General features: G+C 39.2%; 1 protein-coding gene across 3 annotated transcripts in view; it reads left to right on the forward strand.

Moving 5' to 3' along the window:
• LOC134568020 (inactive dipeptidyl peptidase 10-like) overlaps positions 1–21,106 on the forward strand; it is a 147,826-nt gene extending 126,720 nt beyond the window's left edge. The window contains exons 19-26 of one of the 3 annotated variants that reach the window (XM_063426258.1): positions 2,085–2,151; positions 3,249–3,443; positions 6,526–6,580; positions 8,157–8,256; positions 9,204–9,262; positions 10,709–10,781; positions 15,993–16,066; positions 20,085–20,308. In XM_063426258.1, the coding sequence (XP_063282328.1) occupies positions 2,085–2,151; positions 3,249–3,443; positions 6,526–6,580; positions 8,157–8,256; positions 9,204–9,262; positions 10,709–10,781; positions 15,993–16,066; positions 20,085–20,207 (746 nt within the window). In that variant the 3' untranslated portion in view covers positions 20,208–20,308. Of the gene's footprint in view, positions 1–2,084; positions 2,152–3,248; positions 3,444–6,525; positions 6,581–8,156; positions 8,257–9,203; positions 9,263–10,708; positions 10,810–15,992; positions 16,067–20,084 lie in introns of all 3 variants that reach the window. The other 2 variants (XM_063426266.1, XM_063426249.1) reach the window with 2 other exon arrangements.
• Positions 21,107–21,358: the final 252 nt, after the last annotated feature.

Raw genomic sequence — 21,358 nt, forward strand, 5'->3', positions numbered from 1 at the left:
ATGAAGCAGTTATGGTGTATAGATCATGCCGCTGCAGTCTCACTGCTCAATGCTCTGCCATTCGGGAGTCAATTCACTTGGTTGATGCAGCCCTAGTCACATTTCCCTGCATGTAACGTGCACAGCCTTTCTAAACACTTCCTGTAAAGAGTCATCTAATGTTTACACTTCCTCTATTGCAAATTCTGTTTAATTTTGAATTTCATTCCTCCTGCTCTGTTAATAGCTTGCTATACCCCGCAGGGGACTCTTGTGTGTGATTAAAGTTCAATTTAGAAAACAGGAAATACTATATACCACCCACTGTCTAAGGTCTACTTAGAAAATTGGAAAATATTTTTATTTTTTTTTTAAAAAGGAAAAGAGAAATTGGTAATAGGGGCGACAGGGCGGTAATGAAACATGGTGACATTAAAGTGCACGTTTCCTGCGTGCAACCTATGTCAACTGTTTATATAAAGTAATTGCAACACTGCAAAATATGTAATGGATACACATTTTTTCTCTTGAACGCCTGATGTACAAAATGGAATGTATGTTATCTGTCTCTCCACCTGATTGCCTATTCAAAAATAATTTTAAAAAAAAAGGAAAGCAGGAAATAAAAACGTTTAAAGTAAGTTACATCTTTTTGAAAGTGAAACCATTTTTTTTAATGTGTCAGTCTGTCACTTTACCTTTCATTGCCCAGGCCGTGACACAGCCTGGGGAGGCCCGTAGGGTGGAGAGGGACCCTTCCCACGGTCTCTCTAATCTCCTCAGTGGTTCCGACGCTGGCGCTGTAGCTCTACCCCCTTTTATGATGCTAATGATGTCACGACTTACCCAAACTTTGACTTTGACCGATTTGGGGGCGTGACTATAGAATTAAAGCAAAAGACTATAAAAATGTCTCATAGGGCAAGGATCATTGCCCTGTTGTGGTTCTGTTTTGGTTCCCAAGAGTGCCCTATATTCTGTGTATATTCTGGTTATTGATCTCGGCTATTCTGACTATTCTTTATTCTCTATTCCTGTGACTTGGCTATTGGTTTTCGTTTCCCTGATTTCTGGTTTCACTGACACGGCTTTTGTACCTTGTTATCCTGATTTCTGGTTTCCCAGGCTCGGCTTGTCCCTGACCATTCTATATCTAGTGAACATAAAGTCCAGCCACTCTAAGGACCAGAATACGTTGTTACATCTATTATTTATGCTCTGCGTGTTGGGTCACTAAAACATCGTGACACAGTCACAGCCAGAGAAGGTGTGGCTAAGGCTGCATAAACAGAAACAAAAGTGATTTAACTCCTAAATGGCAACAAATTGAGCAGTGAGACTGCAGGGGCATGATCTATACAGCAAACCTGCTTCATTAAAGGGAAACTCCAGTGCCAGAAAAACGATCCGTTTTTCTGGCACTAGAGGGTCCCTCTCCCTCCCACCCACCAATCCCCGGTTACTGAAGGGGTGAAAACCCCTTCAGTGACTTACCTGGGACAGCGGCGATGTCCCTCGCCGCTGTCTCCGCCTCCGCGACGCTCCTCCTAGTGATTACGTCGGCCGGTGGGCGAGACTAATCTCGCTCACCGGCCGAGGAGACCTAATGCGCATGCGCGGAAATTCCGCGCATGCGCATTACGTCTCCCCATAGGAAAGCATTGAAAAATCATTTCAATGCTTTCCTATGGGGTTTTGAGCGACGCTGGAGGTCCTCACACAGCGTGAGGGCGTCCAGCGACGCTCTAGCACAGGAAACCTGTGCTAGAACCCAGGAAGTGACCTCTAGTGGCTAATTGACAGCCACTAGAGGTGGAGTTAACCCTGCAATGTAAATATTGCAGTTTATGAAAAACTGCAATAATTACAGTTGCAGGGTTAAGGGTAGTGGGAGTTGGCACCCAGACCACTCCAATGAGCAGAAGTGGTCTGGGTGCCTGGAGTGTCCCTTTAAGCTAAAGTTGTTTTGGTGACTATAGTGTCCCTTTAACGTGTCCTTTTGACATACAGGAAAGGAATGCTGTTAATCACTGCAGACTAAAAAGTTATGCAGTACCCTATATTTGGAGAGTTATAACCTTGTTCTGTTTGTTTCTGTGTTCTAGATCTCTCTCTTCGTCTCACTCTTCCACCTGGGTTCCAGGACTCACAGTATCCTTTGGTTCTGTGGCTGTAAGAATCATACCATTATCACATTTAGCCAAATAATCTCTGTAGAATGTTTCAGAAACACAAACTTTCACAGCAGCTTATTGTTCCATTACTCAATAGCATAATTAACGTTTTAAAGTTAATTGCGTATATAGATCATGAGCTGCTAGGTTTAATTACAGCCTCAGCGTTCTGAGACCAGAGTGTTGGCTAAGAGCCGCAGCATCTGGTAATCTCACGCAGACTGGTGAGAACTGGCAGCTGCTGTTTGGATATATAAATTACAAAAGTAATATAATTATCAGAAGTCGTGTTTTGTGTTCCACTTTGTTCTGTTTATTGTTAGCCAGTACGAGTGAGGTTTGTTTAGACAGCTTGTTAAATGCTGCTACTTGCTGGATGCACACGTTATATTTTGATCAGCGATATAGCTTAGTGGTAAGGTGATGCAGTGTCTGACATTGCCTACAGGCTTTCATCTGTAGCTGGGAAAACCCTGTGTGCAAGTGGGATTCTTTACTGATCTTATATCAAATTACACAAATTCAACAGAAACTAGATAAAACAATACATTTGTAGTATGTCAGTTCGATCTGGTAGTATACATTTTTATTGAGAGAAAGTAATCAAGATACAGTTTGCAGAAGCAGAGGCAGAGTCAAAAGTACTATAGTCAAATGTGTTAACATTTTTTGAATGGAATCAGGTAAATGGGTCATGTACTCTACTTTTTCAGGGTTATTTACTAAAGTGAGAATTTATGAAAATTCAGAGAGAATTCAAAGTGAATTACAAATTTAGGGTCAAATAGCTGAAATATAAAAATTCTACTACTTTGGCCTTAAAATTATTTTTTTTTTACATAAAACAAAAGTATTATAGACATGTAACTCTGTAAACGCGTTTCACAAGTAAATAGGTATCTAAATCGATGATCGTATGGGGCACGGCAAACTCCAAGCAGCAAGATGTGGATTTGTGTTACCACAGTGAAATTTCAAATATCTTACTTTGAGTGTTTACCATAAGATATACACATGATCCACTTATTAATGCTTTAATTCCGAATATGGGAATAATCTTATTATGCCAATAAACTCTGATTTCTCTCTGTGCAGGCCAGATGTCCCAGGCTCTCAGCAGGTCACAGAAGAATTCTCTCTGGGATGGGAGTCTGTCCTTGTCAGCTCCTTTCAGATCATTCTAGCCCATTTTGATGCTAGAGGATCTAAGAACCAAGGACTGCAACTGCTGCATGAAACTGATCACAGACTGGGCTCTGTTGAGATGAAAGACTACCTGGCTGTAGTGCAGTGGGTGTAATATTTATAAATAATATAACAGTGGTATACATAGGGCCAATATAAGAATTGTTTTGTCACACTAAATTAACATATACAAATAGCAGTGTATAAAGTGTGTAGAACGTTGCAATACCGATCTTGCTTAATGTTTAGATATGCAGCAAAGCAAATGAATATAAAACACACACATCATCTACTAGTGCCTGATGCTATTAAAATTGGTGCTGCAGCAAAGTTAAGCTAGAAATTCAATTTACTTGTACTTGCTATGACACTGCTTGGTAAAAAGGTTCCGACAGAGCGCATTTGCTCATTTGGAAACCATAGAAACCATACCTAAATTGTGTTGTGGGTTCATGGGTTAACCTATATATACATATAGTGCACCCAGTAAGTATACAGACCCCTTCATTTCTTTCCACATTTCTTATGTTGCAGCCTTATGCTACAGTTGTTTAAATTATTAATTATTTAACGTCAATCTACACTCAATTTCCCATGAAGACAAAGCAGTTTTTGAAAACTTTGCATGTTCACTAAATTGCAAAAAAAACTCAAATATCACATTAACATAAGTATTCAGACCCATCCGTAAGACGCTTGAAATTTAGCTCACGTGCATCCAATTTCTCTAGATCATTTCTGAGATGTTTCTACACTGACTGGAATCAATCTGTGGCTAATTCAAATGATTTGACATAATTTGGAAAGTCACCCTCCTGTCTAGTTAAGGCTTCACAGCTGTAAATCCATCTCAGAGAGAACATAAACCAAGCCATAAGGTCAAAGGATCTGCATCCAGGGCTCAGACACAGCACTGTGTCTAGATCCAGGCCTGAGAAAGGCTACAGACATTTTTGCTGCAGATTCCCAAAAGCACAGAAGCCGCCATAATTCTTAAATGGGAGAAGTTTGGAACAACCAGTACTTTTTCTAGACTTTGCTGGCCAGAAAAACCGAGCAATCAGGAAGAAGGGTCTTGGTAAGAAAGGTGACCAAAAACCTGAAGGTAACTCTAGGTGAGCTCCAGAGATCATGTGTGAAGATGCGAGAAACTTTCAGAAGTACAACCATCACTGCAATTCTACAAAGATCTGGCCTTTTTGGAAGACTGGACACACAGAAGACGCTCCTCACTGCAAGACATATGAAAGCCATCTTGGAATTCGTAGAAAATCACTTAAAGGACTCTGTGTCAGATCATCTGGTCTGGTGAAACGAAATTAAAACTAGTTGGTGTCACTTCAAAGGATCATGCCTGGAGGAAACCAGGCAACACTCATTTCTTGCGCAATACCACCATGTGGTTGATTGAATCATGTTTTGCAGCGGAGCGAAAGGTAGACTGTTCAAGGTTAAGGAAAGGCTGAATGCAACAAAATACACAGATATCCTAGTGGAAACCTGGGCCAGAATTCTCATAACCTCAGACTAAGCCAAAGGTACAACTTCCAACAAGACAAGACTGGCTTAGGGACAAATGTATGAATGTCCTTGAGTGTCCAGAGCCCAAACTTAAATTCAATCAAAATTCTGGAGAGACCTGAAAATGGCTGTCCACCAATGGTCCCATCCAACCTGACAAAGCTTGAGAAGTTCTGCAGTAATGAATGGCAGAAACTACCAAAATCCAGGTGTGCAAAACTTGTTAAATCATACCCCAAAAGACTTGAGGCTACAATTGCTGCCACAGGTGCCTCAACTAAGTACTGAATTAAGGGTATGAATACTTGTGTCAATGTAATATTTCAGATTTTTTTCTGTCTAATATATTTTCAATTGTGTAAAAAAACAATTTTTTGCTTTGTCGTTATGGGGTATTAAAGGATCACTATAGGGTCACGAACACAAACATGTATTCCTGACCCTTTAGTGTTAAAACCACCATCTACCTATGAACTCCGCACATTTTTTGTGCTGAAAAACCCCAACTCGGCTTATACTCGAGTCAATAGTCTGTATTATGGCAATTTACATTGCCAAAATACAGACTGGGGGCTGTGGGGGCTGGCAGAGAGCTTACTTACCTGTCCTGCAGCTCCTGTCAGCTCCCTCCTCCTTGGCGCCGTCCGTTCAGCACCTCGGTCAGCTCCCAGTGTAAGACTTAGAGTGTTAGCTGACAGAAGAGCTGAACTGATGGCGCGGAGGAGGAGGGAGCTGACAGGAGCTGCAGGACAGGTAAGTAAACTCTCTGCCAGCCCCCCTCTCCCCCCCCACTGAACGGCCAATGCTGGACCACCAGGGAAGGAGAGCCCCCCTCCTTGCCATATATCAAGCAGGGAGGGGGGACGAAAAAAATATATATTAATAATAATAATGAAATTAAATAATAATAAAATAATAATAATAATGAAATTAAATAATAAATAATAATAAATAATAATAAAAATAATAATAAAAAAAATTGCCCACCAAGGCTCTGCAACACACACACACACACACTGCACACATACACACACACTGCACTCATACACACGCTGCACTCATACACACACACACACTGCACTCATACACACACACACACTGCACTCGTACACACACACTGCACTCGTACACACACACTGCACTCGTACACACACACTGCACTCATACACACACACACTGCATTCATACACACACACACTGCATTCATACACACACACTGCATTCATACACACACACTGCATTCATACACACACTGCACTCATACACACGCTGCACTCATACACACACTGCATTCATACACTCACACTGCATTCATTATACACACACTGTAAATAAATATTCAATTAATATATATTTTTTAGGATCTAATTTTATTTAGAAATTTACCAGTAGCTGCTGCATTTCCCACCCTAGTCTTATACTCGAGTCAATAAGTTTTCCCAGTTTTTTGGGGTAAAATTAGAGGCCTCGGCTTATATTCGGGTCGGCTTATACTCGAGTATATACGGTATGTTTAAACCATTGCTTTTTATTTTTTTCATTACAATTAAATGTGTATTTAGATGCTAATCTAATTATTTTTTTAGTTTTTATTGTTTTATTAATTTGCCAAAAAAGCCAAGATCATCTTGTAAAGTAATACATTTATTAAACATCCTTTTTACAGGCACCTGAAAAGGTTACCTTATGTGGACAAAAAACAAATAGGAGTATATGGAAAGGTGAGTTACATGGAAGTAATCCTGGGTATACCTAGTGCTGACAACCAATTGGGTCTCATGCTGGTGGTTATGATGGTGTGTGTGTTATTGTTATTTATTTATTTATGAGTTTATTTTTTGATCAATGGGCCTAGCCCTATTCCATGGCCATGGCCCCAGGGCTACAGCTCCACTAGCCCCTATGTCAGTCCAGCCCTGTGTACACCATATTAATGTCACCAATTACACATCTTCTACCGAGCTCAACAACTGGTTGTTTACTTCAGACTAGGTTTCAGGAAAGACTGAGACAATGCAAGGAGAGTTGTATTAGACCATGCCCCTGGTGACTAACTGATTAATTATCTTCTTACAACAGCAAAGAAAGTTGAAATGGGTCATATCATCCCTATACCTGTTAACTAAACTTTAGGCACATAGCAGGAGATAAAGACTTATAAATTAAACATATTGTGCATAAATGGGAGTTTAAAAATTAGACCTCTTTTCTAGGTAGTGTGTAGGGAAACGGTATTAGTCTTAGCCAGAAAGGTGTGACTAGGGCTGCATAAATAGAGTGATTTAACTCCTTATTGGCAGAGACTGCAGGGGCATAATCTATTCACAAATATAATTATTTTAAGCTGAAGTTGTTGTGGTGCTTACAATGTCAATTTAAAGAGACACTATAAGCACCAAAAAAAAAAAAAAACCCCAAAGAACTAGCTTAATTGAGTGGTTTTAATGTATTGTTCATGCCCTGCAGTCTAACTGCTCAATTCTGCCATTTAGGGGTTTAATCACTTTGTTTTTGCGGCCATAACCACCACTCCCCTGCATGTGACCTACCTGTGTCCCTACACATTTCCAGCAAAGAGAGCTATAATGTTTAAACTTACTTACAGTAACGGTTTGATTAATTTAAAATTTCTTATCTCTTTGTTAATAGCATGCTCGAAAATGCAGGAGCCTCCTGTGTGTGATTAAAGTTCAATTAATAGAGCAGAAACAAAATCTCATGAGAGTCACAGCCAGGGGAGGTGTGACTAGGGCATAAACAAAAGCAACAGCGATTTAACTCCTAAATGGCAGATAATTGAGCAGTGAGACTGTAGCGGCATGATGTATTGTTGTTTTGTTGTTTAGAATGTCCCTTTAAGTATATAAAGTATGTACAGTACGAGTAAAACAGATACATTAATGTGGAGAACTGTATATACTATGGAAAGCCAACTAGGTTGGTGTTCAATAGAGAGCAAGTTGGGTGACATTGTGTTGAATTCACGCAAAGCACATTATGCAGAACAGAATGGTGTCAGTTATGCCATGATGTAACTTGAGACCCTACATATTACAGAGCCATGGTTTTAGTGTGAATTACAGTTGAGTTCATCTATGTCAAAGGCTGTCTGTATGAAAACTGTGCAGTGATGAATGAATATCCCACCATAAGTTACACAAAGGCTGTCCTATCTGTGTGTTATATCCTTGACGTGATGCTTGTAGTGCAGTAGTCAGTCCATCAGATGCAGTGAATCTTTATATATGGCGTGGAACATCTGATTTCCATTCTCACATGTGTCCTCCATTCTACCAGGCATATGGTGGGTTTCTGGCCCTGAAGCTGCTGGCTTTGTCTGAAGAGCTGTTTGCATGTGGTGTATCTGTTGCTCCTATCACAAACTTTCAGCTACATTGTGAGTATTATAAGAAGAACTAGATCCTTCGATTCCGCAACAACTTCAATCCATTTTCAGCACATGCAGTTTGTTTGACAGACATTGGAGAGTAAATGTGGCACCTTTAGAACAAACCACTAAGCTTTTTATACTCTTTAGCTTTTTACACTGTCCCATTGATATGTAGTTGATCACTTGTCATTAGACTATATGTGTTCTAAGGTGTGGGTTGACCCATCTCTCTCAGTCTATCAAATCCATCCAAAGTTGGCCAGCTGAATCTTCCACATTATCCAGTCTGCATCAGATGTGGCTGGCTGCGTTGCAGGTCCCCGGTTATTGCATAACCACTCCAAAATGGATTGCTTCAATGGGGGAAGCAATCCAGAATCTTTTAGCACAATACCACTACAACGAGCTGTTTTGCTTGTGGAGTAGGCTAGTGTCCCTTAATGTTTTTGACACAATAAAACCATTGTGTGTTTTTAAAGTGTTAAATTTGTTGGTTTCTTTTACTTACTGGCTTAATGTTACTTAATGCCAATTCTTCAAAAGTTTGCTCCATAGGAAATCATAGAAACCACACTAAATGGTGGTGTGGTTTCATGGGCTCATATAAAGTGGGCTTTCTTCTGTAAATGCTCCACCTATATTTTCTTCAATGGCAAAAAAAAACAAAAAACATTTTTACTTTTAGTTTGTAACACTAAAAAGTGTGAAAATATTTAAGGGGGTGAGTAATTATGCAAAAATACTGTATATTCTACAATGCCAATAATTACAGATATCAATACAAAGTTATCTAATTGATTCAGTGTCAAGCAATTTAGTTGAAGTGGATGGTTGGTGCTCTCTTACAAGCAGAGCAATAATTGAAAACCTGTTGTTGATGCCTTATTTCACATCTCTTAGTTTCACAAGAATTAGTGTTACAGATATATACAGTCTGTTTGATTTTGACACAGCGGCAGTGATTTCTGAGCGGTATCTGGGAATGCCATCTCAAGAGACTTCAGCTTACACAGTAAGTATGTAAGATGATGTATAAAGTACCCAAATAGCTCGGCGTCAGCCTCTGGTAATTCACACAAGGAAGTTGGAACAGTCTTGATTCACAAAATGTATACATTGTAGTGGGAGAATTAATACAAATTGTGTAAAAACACTATTATTCTTTATTAGAAGTAACAATGTGGATACAGTGATTACATATATTTACAAGAGAGATACATTAACTTTATGATTACCAACACCGTGTACCTTCAATATAGTAACAAACTGCAACACAGAAAAAAGAAACAGAACAAACAGTTCAATTCTATGCAATATTTTTAAGTGAGTTAAGATAACATTTACTATAACTACATAGACGTTTGTGTTCCTATTTATCATGTCTATTTGTATGATATTTATTTTTGTATCTGAATAAAAAAATTCTTACATTGATTAAATCCTATGGTATATATGAAGCTGATGTTTTAACTTTGTAAACATTTGTAATAAATATATGTATGTAGTTGATACTTATTATTGAAGTAGCTCTGTCACCCCAACCCCTCGAAAATTTGTTAATATCTTCATGAAATACTCACATTGACTGTGTTGGAATTTCACTGAAATTCTGCATAGGGGACTACCTTGTGTTAGTGTTTTCTCTACACTTGACAAAAGGCGGAACCATTGTCAATTCTCGCAGCCATTACTAAGCTGTAAGGAAAAGGGCTCTCTTTATGGAGGATCCCGCAGGATCGTCCATAGACCTCTGTGTTGTACTCTCTGCATGGGAAGAGTACAACACTAACATGGTCTCCAGACAGATGAAGTACCAGGAGCTGAAGAGGACTGGCAGTAAAACTCACCTTACCCTGCACCCTGCGGACACCTAGCGGAGCAGCAGTTTTATTTATATAAAGTAACACTCCAATGTTAGAAACACAAACATGTTAACGTGTTTTCCTAATTGTTAAGATTTCTAGGTCCTCATAACAGTTAAAAAATGAAAATTCATTTTACTCATCGTATATTCCTTATAGAGAAGTATTCGCTCAATGCATCTCTATGGGGAAGAGTTAGGTGTCTGCAGTGACTGTCTCGTTACACCAAAACCACTACATTAACCCCTTCGCTACCTAGCACATTTTGATTGAAAAAATATTAACATAACATTTATTTGAAGCAAGGGATGGAGGCATGTGTAGCATACAAGCACATCACAACAGCAGTTTGTTTGTATAGATTACTTTGCAGACAAACATAAAAATTTTAATTATGTGCATTTACACAATTTTTATTTTTTTACTTATTTGTTGGACCTATATACAGATATTTGGGAAATGAAAATATTTTGACAGTATACAGTGGCCTTTATCTTGCGAAATGTAATTCATAGTTCATTAATACAGGACATCAGAATAGGATACATGTGGCCTATGAATTCTATGACCTTGAGCTATTCCTGTTACATTTCCAGGTTGCATCTGTTCTGAATGATGTGCAGAAGCTGAAGGATCAGCAGTTTCTATTGGCCCATGGAATTGCAGATGGTGAGACTCACACCCATGGAACTAGCAGGTGCATGTAGGATAATATAAAAGTGCAGCACATATTATTACGAAACGTGTATGATCATTTTATTGCATGGTGTATGATAAATCCAGGTCAATCTAAGCCCCGGTATATATGATGCTTCATAATGACTAGATAATTCTTTTGTTAGCAAAATGCGGTTATAAAAAATATACAGACTTTATACTTCACCTACCTATGGCTTCACCTTCCCGGAGAGAATGATTTCACTCTGTGCTTTAAGGTTATGATGATTGGCTAACATGATGTCACTATGTCCTAATTTGGCACAGTCCAATGGAAATCCCCAGATGATGATAAATGGAGAAGCTTCAAGCTGATCTAAATTTAGTTGAACACATTAGTTCCCCAAAGGATGTTAAGTCCAGCTTTTTGCTAAAAAAAGAAAAATGTGTAACAGATTTTACTAATACTTCCATTTTAGATAGAAGCATACTATTGGTACAGTTTGTATTTGCATGTAACAGTATTAATAAGAACACTTAGTGAAACCATAGAGCGGAAACGTGGTTTTCGCTGTTTGCACACAGAACTGCTAGCCTGTTTATCCCACCATTTAGATGGTTCCTCTGCTCCTGTAATGCACCATCCCAGCATGTTCCAAGCATAAAACCTAAAACCAGATGACAGACCGGCTAATGGACCTCATGCAATTGGTAGTGGTTTCATGGGTTTACCTTTTCCTGCTCAAATATATCCGACAATTAAACTATGCACTAGATCTAGATGCTTATTCACTAACCAGTAAATTGCAACATTTGGATATTTAAAATAGCTGTGACTTTTGACTATGGCTCATTTAACAACAGCAGCAGATGATATCACCATAGAACAGGAAGAAAGTTCCACCAATATTACACTGCACTATATATGAGCAAAATACAGCAGGTAGAAAATTCTGGGAAAATACCTCAGACAGTGGGTGCGATTTATCAAAGTTTGGCAGACAGACTTGCTCCTTTTTGGGACTTTTTTTGCACACTTTATTAAATCTGTCTGTTGCTAGTTTTGCATCTAAGCTGTCATTTTTTTTTTTTTATGTCTAATATTATTTTTTTTCAGCGATGCTACAAATTTAGCAATCTTTTAGTCAGATTACGGTACATACCAAAAATAAATTACACTTTTCATATATTCTTGTTCCTTGAACATCTTACTATCAAGTGAGGAGCTGAAAATAAACCCTCCCTCTTTACTCCTCACATAGGTAGGAGAATGGGACGTACAATGCCATGTCCCAGCAAAGCCAGTTATAGTGATTATAAAGGAGCTGGGTGTAATGTTACCTTTGTCCGAACATTATCCATTGTTTTCTGCTTATATATAACCATCATGTATTTGACCAGTATATGTGATGCAAGAGACCCCAACTCCTTCTTAGCAACTCTATGACAAAGCATGTCTCTTGGCATTCCATTTAACGTGTAAGCTTGTCCGTGAGGTCGCCCATCTTTCCTAATATCAAACAGATACTCTTCAGTTTAGAGCTTAATACGTTTTTCTTGCCATTTTACCTACTTTTACATGATGGATTTTTTTTCTCAAACTTGCCATTTGCCAGCAAAACAAAGATTATATATGCAAATGCCTTCTCTGTTGTCTCTCACCATGCACTGTAAAGACTGAAAGATGCACACTCCCAATTGTAACATAATTATACAGAGACCAAGGGGTGCTAATTTCCCTAATCTCTAAATTTCAATATTGAAATGCAAACCAATATAGATGTATTTATTTGTATTTTAAAGGGAAGGATGGATTCAGCCTCCAACTGTTTTCTGTCTGTGGCTTTTATCACATCTTGTGATGGGGTACCGTTTCACCTAAAGGGACTGTATAGTGATTATAAAATGAAAAATGAAAAAAATATTCTTACATGGTGACCCCTTTTTGAGGAATAAAACTTAGTGAAAAACTGTGTGAATTATAAGGACAGACCAATAAACATTTAATAAATATTTTTTACCAATAGCATGAGGTCCAAGATATTGGTCTGGTACAATCCTGATGCATTTTACTCAGATTGCACGAGTACGCATAATGAGAAATGTTGGAGAGAAAGAACTCAGGCCTTGATTTAATAGGTTTGAATAAGCTTTTCAAGTAATTTCATATTTTGGATAAACTTTTAAAATCCATTAATATTTTGATATGTTTTTATATATTGATATATTTTTTTATAGGATAGTTTTTTTGATATTTTAATATTTTGAAAAAAATAAATATTCTAAAATGTTAAATAATTTGAAAAGCTTATCCCAAAATTTACATCAAGGCCTGAGTATGATGATTGTCAGAAATCATACTGTGAATTTGATTTATTTGTGGATATCAGTAGTTTTATTTTTACTTTTTATTGTAAATATTCTCCATTTATTTCGTTGCTTTTTACCATTTACCCTCCTGTGCTTGTTTTCCTTATGCTGATTGAACTGCTATCAGTATGTGACCACCTAAAAATCCAGCTCCAAACAGAGATGATTAAGTTTGCAAACACAATGGAATTTACTTAATTTAACCTTAGGTTTTTTTTTTTTTTTTTTAAAGAACCACTGCTGGTAAAATGAATATTGTGTAATGTAGAGCCAAGGATCCTTTAACGGATGAACTTGGAAGGATAGAATTTCCAATGAATGCGAATAAATCAGCCCTATTTTCCCAGATAGCTATATGCTGTCAGGCAGTAACTGGATTGGGTTTCCCTATACTATTCAGATTCTACAGAGGAAATGAATTAATACCTGTGGTCCCTATAGCATCTCATGTATTGATGCAATGAGTAATTTATAGCATTTTGTAGCTTGTGAAGTTTACATACTACCAGTTAACACTTTTCATACAGCTCCAAAAATAGCTGTCTTTAAATATTTGCCAAAGGCGGCAACTCTAACTTCAGGTTGCATTGTATTTTTATATATGCAACTAAGGAACTGATAATAATAATACACCTAGGGATGAATTGCAATTATGTGAGTCAAAATGTTTGCCCATATTATGAGTGGTTCCATCCTCGTCCACTTAGAAACATAGAATGTGACGGCAGATAAGAACCATTCAGCCCATCTAGTCTGCCCAATTTTCTAAATACTTTCATTAGTCCCTGGCCTTATCTTATAGTTAGGATAGTCTTAAAGGGACTCTATAGTCACCTGAACAACTTTAGCTTAATGAAGCAGTTTTGGTGTATAGAACATACCCCTGCAGCCTCACTGCTCAATCCTCTGCCATTTAGGAGTTAAATCCCTTTGTTTATGAACCCTAGTCACACCTCCCTGCATGTGACTTGCACAGCCTTCCACAAACACTTCCTGTAAAGAGAGCCCTATTTAGGCTTTCTTTATTGCAAGTTCTGTTTAATTAAGATTTTCTTACCCCCTGCTATGTTAATAGCTTGCTAGACCCTGCAAGAGCCTCCTGTATGTGATTAAAGTTCAATTTAGAGATTGAGATACAATTATTTAAGGTAAATTACATCTGTTTGAAAGTGAAACCAGTTTTTTTTTTCATGCAGGCTCTGTCAATCATAGCCAGGGGAGGTGTGGCTAGGGCTGCATAAACAGAAACAAAGTGATTTAACTCCTAAATGACAGTGAATTGAGCAGTGAAATTGCAGGGGAATGATCTATGCACTAAAACTGTTTAGTAATTTAGTTAGTAATTTAGTAATTTAGGTGACTATAGTGTTCCTTTAAGTCTGTCCCATGCATGCTTAAAACTCCTTCACTGTGTTGACCTCTACCATTTCAGCTAGAAAGGCTATTCCATGCATCCACTACCCTCTCAGTAAAGTAATACTTCCTGATATTATTTTTAAACCTTTCCCCCTTTAAGACTATGTCCTCTTGTTTTGGTAGTTTTCTTCTTTTAAATATAGTCTCTTGCAACACATTTAGGTTTGATGCATTTTCAGAATATTTAGCTGATGGTAGCCTGTGATATATGTACTTAGATGGCCTTGAGATGTCAGAGTCCTAAATAATAATAATATTAAATAACCTAAATATAGTCCAAAAAGTACTCAACTTTTCTCTCTTTGGAGTGGGTGTTATCCTGTATATTAAACATCACACATAACTGTTGCTGGACTATAACCATATTTGGGAACTTATCAGGTTTGCCCTGGAGGCTGTTTGAAAGCCTGTTACTGGGACTTCACTGTGTTTAATTAATTTTCAAAGGGAGGGTATGTTACATTTACTCTTAGTCTTCCAGTTCTACACAATGACTCTAATCAAAACCAGAATATTGTACTCTGTCCGATACCATAAGGTGATATATGTACAGGAGAGAAAGGGGTCAGACACCTAGCTGTGTTCCCAGATATAGCTATGCCTATTACCAGTTTAAGCCCATCATTTCATAACTTCCTATTGAGAACCCTGATAGTAGGCAAAATGGTTGCTACATTTATCACATTTTTTTTCATGGGTGTGCTTGCCTCTACCGTCAATATCTACTTAAATGGAATCTATCACAAAACAGAAAAAGATTTGTGCCTTCTTAAGAAACTGTGTTTAATGAGGGTTTTATAAAAGTGTTTTTAGTTAAGACAATTTCTGTTATTAATTGAGGACTACTGCACCTCAACAGAGGTATGCCGTTCATAATTATTCATTCATCTGTGCTTACCTCTTTTTTTGAAATCCCTCTTTGTCAGCATTGTAACATTAAGGTTGTTAGGCGGTCCAGCCCCTGACTTTCAGAGAGATGTAGAACTCTGCATCCCTTAAAACCACCTTACTTTTCTTCCAGTTATTTATTGGGGAAGTAAAGGAAGGAGGTACAACCCATGAGGCACAAATCTCACTTCTTTTCATCCACAAGGATTAACCGGGGTTCTTCTCTGTAGTGGACCTCCTGCAGCCATGGGAATGATGTACTAGTTAGGGCAATTAGCTAATCCAGTAGATGGGGCTCAATGAAGTTCCAAATTCTATGACTAAATAAACAGATTGTTTGAAAGTTTAAATCTAGTTGCAGTTGTTCCTTGCAATTAATATGGCGTCCCCCACCAGGACTGTTACGACCTAATCATGACAAGTATGGCACTACTATCTTTTGTTTTCTGGTAGATTCCTTTTTACGTCTGCAAGGCATATTCACTTGATTGTGTTGTGTTTCCTGTGTGTGTGACTGTTCCTTTATTTACTTTGATCCATCTGCAAAAGCCAATGTCCATTTCCAGCACACAGCGGAGCTCCTAACTCGTCTGATTCAGATTGGGGCTAATGTCACTAGCCGGGTATGTTACACAGACTTCATTTCTGGATATTTCCACGTTGATTAGTTTTACTTAGAATCTGGTGTTTTAGAATAACACAGAACACTTTGTTAAGAAATGGTGAGATTGGTAACAATGTAAATAAATCGATTTTAGTAAAATGCTTTCATTGCATCATTTTTAGAAGTTTGTATAACAGGGGGGGCGGGGCCTGACCCTGGAACAGAGCAGTCGCACGATACCGAAGCTCCTGCTCCTGGCGGCGATATTTATCGATTTAAACTCACACTAAGCGACTACCGACTCGATGCCAGCTGCTGGAGGCAAAGGGAAAGCAAGCCCTACTTACTGATACCACATATGCACCCCCTCGAGCCGAAATCACACAAGCGACCAATGCGGCCTACAAGCATGGCCGGGGCGGGGGAGACGGCCGCTCTCCCGCCGCGGCATAGAGAGAAGCTTCCTAGCAGGGACACCCGTCCCCCCCCCCAGTGGACCGGCGGGGGTTATCCCGGTCCCCATCGACAAGCAACAAGCGCCCATCTGCAGTTTCACTTGGCATGAAAACTCGGGCACGACACAAGATGGGCCTCGTGCACAAACCGTAACACAAATGACGCCGATACATGCTGATCCTGGCGGAGACATGATTGAGCGCTCCATCAAACGTATAGATGAGGCCTTCCAGCACTTCTGGGAGAGACTGGAGCAGCGCATGGCACCGCAGTCACTAAAGTATGTACGGGAGGACAAGGAGAAAAGGCCGTGCACGCCCCGCTCGGACAGATTCCGACCTGGGGCACACGCCAACCAGGCTCCCTGTCATCCTAGGCCGAAGGCCAAACGGGGTATACCCCCGCAGCATCGCCCACAACGCCGGAGGACCACCCGCCGCTGGCGGCGCCAGACCACCGGGGCCCTCCGCAGCGCCCATAAAGGGGTAGACCCGGCTGCACTGCATACCCGAGTCTGTGGCACACAGATGCGGTCCTTCCAAAAGGCCTGGGGCTGGAGCGGGGCCCGCTACGGCACACGCAACACTGCCACCATCAGCAGAGCCGCAGGGGCCTCTGGACTCCCCACCGACCGGAGCATACAGCTACAACCCTCCCCAAGTTTGCGCAGACCACAGGATTACCATGCGACTGCATCACAGCTGCCAACCACGGGAATCGGATGATCCAGGAACTACTCCCGTACCCTGGGGTCAGCTCAGCAGGCAACAGCGGACACATACCCGCACCCCACGGAACATTTGATTAAGAACTAGCCTCAAGTCCCTGTTGGACTCTAACCCCCAGTTTCCGAATGCGAGGTTTACGTTAAACCCGAGACTGCTCCACCTGCCAGCTGTAAATATAAAACTACCGCTGCAACCTCTATATTCCATCTCCCATAAAACGTTGCTGAGCTTATTAGTGCATAAAACGTAGCTCTGCTTACCCGCTATACCTGGCAAGCTACTCAAGACCGAGCCTACCTATAGACCACTGTGCATGTTGTATTATGTTATTCCTGTCATGCTGAATGATATTACATAGCTACTGGTTAATAGATGCTAAGTATTATAACCTATAAGATTTGCCTTTGAACAGCATACAGCTTGTACTATTGTTGCCTACCGTGGTAGGATTGTAAACCTTATGTGACTTATTGCAGTTTTAAAATGTGCAGCTCAAATACACGACCACAGGCTACCACTATAAGGATGCTCTTACAATGCTAATAATCTTTGCTGCCTAGGGCCACTACGGTGAGGCATATAGCTGGCCCTGCACCCAGGGATGCATTGATGGTGATCTAACTAGCATGGTTACTTACGATATGATAGAAGTACCCTGGTAATAATATACCCGACATAACCTATACCCTAGTACTGAGCACTCACGAGAGCAAAACGCACAAGGTATAAGAAAAGATGATAATTTTGCTTTGTTATATATAGCTACTAGCACCCCCCTGTTCACCTTTAGGGCATAAGCAGCCTACGATAATCTGTAAATATCCGCAACACTACTTTGGTAGTATTTTGTTGTGTTCTGATTCGGTGGTTTCTGGAGCGAATCCAGCCTGACTCGCGCTAAATTTGCTTAATGCATGTCTGCGAAATTGAAGTGTACACCGTTTCTCCCCTGACAGCCTAACTTGACAGGCATTGTTCTCGGTTCTACTATGTTTTTGCTACAACTCAGTCTAACTCGCTGGAATAAGCAATAATCATTTACTTTATTTTATTTTATTATCCTGTTTAGCTATGAACACCAACTTGTATGTGAAGCTTGTCTACGCTATTTTGATCACTTTTGTTTCTTATCCAAGCTTGTAACACTATGTTTACTTGAATGTTTAAAAAAAAAAAAAAAAAAAGAAGTTTGTATAACAGGAAGAAAAGAAGAGTAACATAAAGCACAATTTTTGGGTCTTGTGCACATTAAAGTTTTGGCTCAGAATTTTTCAAACTCCATTAAGGAAGAATTAGCTCAGGATGTCTATTCACTAATGTCGGAGTTGTGGAGAATTAATAAGAGAATTGGAAATTTTACACTAAAATAGCCAAACTGTAAAACAGATCTCTAATACAGTAATGTACGCTAGATGGCCAAAAGGTATGAGGATACCCCAACTAAATAATATGTTTAGGTATTTCAGCCTCACCCGTTGCTAACAGGTGCATAAACTTCAGCACAGTCATGAAATCTACATACACAAACATTGGCAGTACATACACACACATTGGCAGTACAGTGGGTTCTACTAAACAGCTCAGTAACTTTAAACGTGGCATTGTCACAGGATGACACCTTTCCACAAGTTAATACGTGGAATTTCTGCTCCAGTAGATTTTTCTCACTCAATGTAAGTGCTATTATTGTGAGGTAAGCCCAGCTTATTTCACAATATCCCACACATATCCACAGAGTGTGGGAGGTAAGTACTGAATCACGTAGCCCATAAAAATCACCTATCATCTATTGCATCACTCACTACAGAATTCCAAACTGCCTCTGGAAGCAACATCAGCAGGGACTGTACATCAGGTACTTCAGGCAAGCAGCTCTACACATACCTCACCTGCCAAGTGTTGATTGGAGTAGTGTAAAGTATGCTGCCACTGGACTCTGGAGTGTGATAATTGTATTTCACTGGCAGTCTGATGGAAGAATTTAGTTGTGGCAGATGCTAGGAAAACTCTTCCTAGCAGAATGCATCGTGCTTACTCTAAAGTGTGGCAGAGGAGGGATAATATTCCAGGGTCATCTTTTGAGGTTTGGACTAGGCCCCTTAGTTCCAGTAAAGGATCATTTTAATGCCACAAATATATTTGAGAAGACCGTGAGTCTCCAACTTATGGCAAGAGCTTGGTAAAGGCCCTTTCCTTCTCCAGCATAACTGTGCCCTGTGCACTAAGCGTGGTTCGTGAAGACATGGTTTGGCAGGTTTGATGTTTAGGAACGCAAGATAGCCTTTACTCCCATTGAACACTTTTGAGATAAATGTAAACATTAATTGTATGCCAATATCAGTGTCTGATCTTACAAATACTCTATTGGCTCAATGGGCACAAATTCCTTCGGACATGAAAATTTTGTGGAAAGGCTTCCCAGAGGAGTGGCAGCTACAAAGGGGAGGGTGTGAGCAGCAACTCCATCTTAATGCTCATAGTTTTGGAAATGTCCAACAAGCTCGTATCGGTGTGATGGTCAGGTGTCCATATACTTTTGGCCATATAATGTATAATGTACTGGGCTCCCTTAAATAAGATCTGTAGGGTAAATAAGAAACTCTTAGAAATATATTTGGCATTTACAGATAGCATGAAAGACTAAATCAAAATGCAGGATTTGGTATTTACATCTCTGTCTGTTAACTAAATATTGTACTAAATGCCTAAATGTCTCAGCTTGTAAGTTCAGTAGAGTTTAAATGTGTTATTTTTTTCAGCTGTTTGGCATAGAAGAAGTTCATTAACAAATATATGTTCTGGAATATAAGGATATCTTCTGTTATTTTTTATTTTTTTATATATTATCCACAGATCTATCCTGACGAAGATCATTTCTTCTTGTCAAAAGGAAGCCAGTACCACCTGCAACAGACAATTATTTCCTATCTACAGAGCTGTCTGCAAATGGGTGGAAGAAGGTACAGGTCCCAATGAAGTGGGATTAGCCTTATCTTCTAAAATAGCACAGGATACAAAAACATTGCAATGGGTTTATGTAGCCAGCACTGCCTACTACATATTCATTATCACCTCTCAAGATGTATGTGGCAGCTCTTTGAAGATGTAAAAGGATTTCATTAAAATAAAACTGTATATAACAAGAATGATGAACATGGACCAATACAATTTCTGCAACAGAACTTTGCCTTCATAAATGGATACCCTACATGGTACTGTTATTCAATGGTGCTCAACACGATGGGCACAGAGCAGGTTTTTATAAGAATGAAAACTAGACATCAAAAAAATATTGCTGCAATTTTGGAAACCAATGACTCAGTTTGAAAAGTACAGTTCATCTTTCCGTAAATAGACCTCAGTATTAAATAGTTAACAACACTGTGTCACAGACAATGCTACCTATCTGGCACCAAAACGGTTACTTGTACAAGTAATATGTGCTTTTATTGAGCTCTGTAATATACTGAGATCCACTATAGGTCTCCCAAAGATTTCTGTAACACTAATGTCACTGATACTGACCCTTCTTAGTTGCCTCCTATACATATCATATGCCCTCAGATGCCAGGATTATGGAATACAGACACATCTGTAATATATATGTAAAAAAAAAAAAAAAAAAAAAAGCTTTGTGATTTGAGCATTAATAACAACAACAACAACAAAAACAACCAACATTATTATAGTGAGAAAAAAAGTTACAGTAGTGAATGGGTGGAGTCCATGATGCCATAGACAAGTGAATACAAAATTCTGTCCTCAATAGATTGCAGTGCTGGGAAATATAGAGTAATTATTCTATATGCCCTAAGTGCCCTATGCCGCCGCTGGTCTTTATTGTGTTAGGACTAAGAACAGCTGAAGAATTGCTAGATGCCAATTATAACCAAAGTAGTAGAAGATGTTTTTGTGCATTGTTTACTTGCATTGCAGTGCTAGAAACATTGTACGACCTCTTAATGAGAATTTAAATCTTCACATGTGCATAAAGCAACCTCCCTTTGCTGGGCAGCGCTGCATCACTGTACAAGAAGTGTTTATTTATAGGTATTATTATTATTAGAATGTAATCTATGTCAGCCTTAAAATTACCATTGCCATACCTTAACTATAAAATGCTACTT

Source organism: Pelobates fuscus, chromosome 1, assembly GCF_036172605.1.
Source record: "Pelobates fuscus isolate aPelFus1 chromosome 1, aPelFus1.pri, whole genome shotgun sequence".
Classification (NCBI taxonomy): domain Eukaryota; kingdom Metazoa; phylum Chordata; class Amphibia; order Anura; family Pelobatidae; genus Pelobates; species Pelobates fuscus.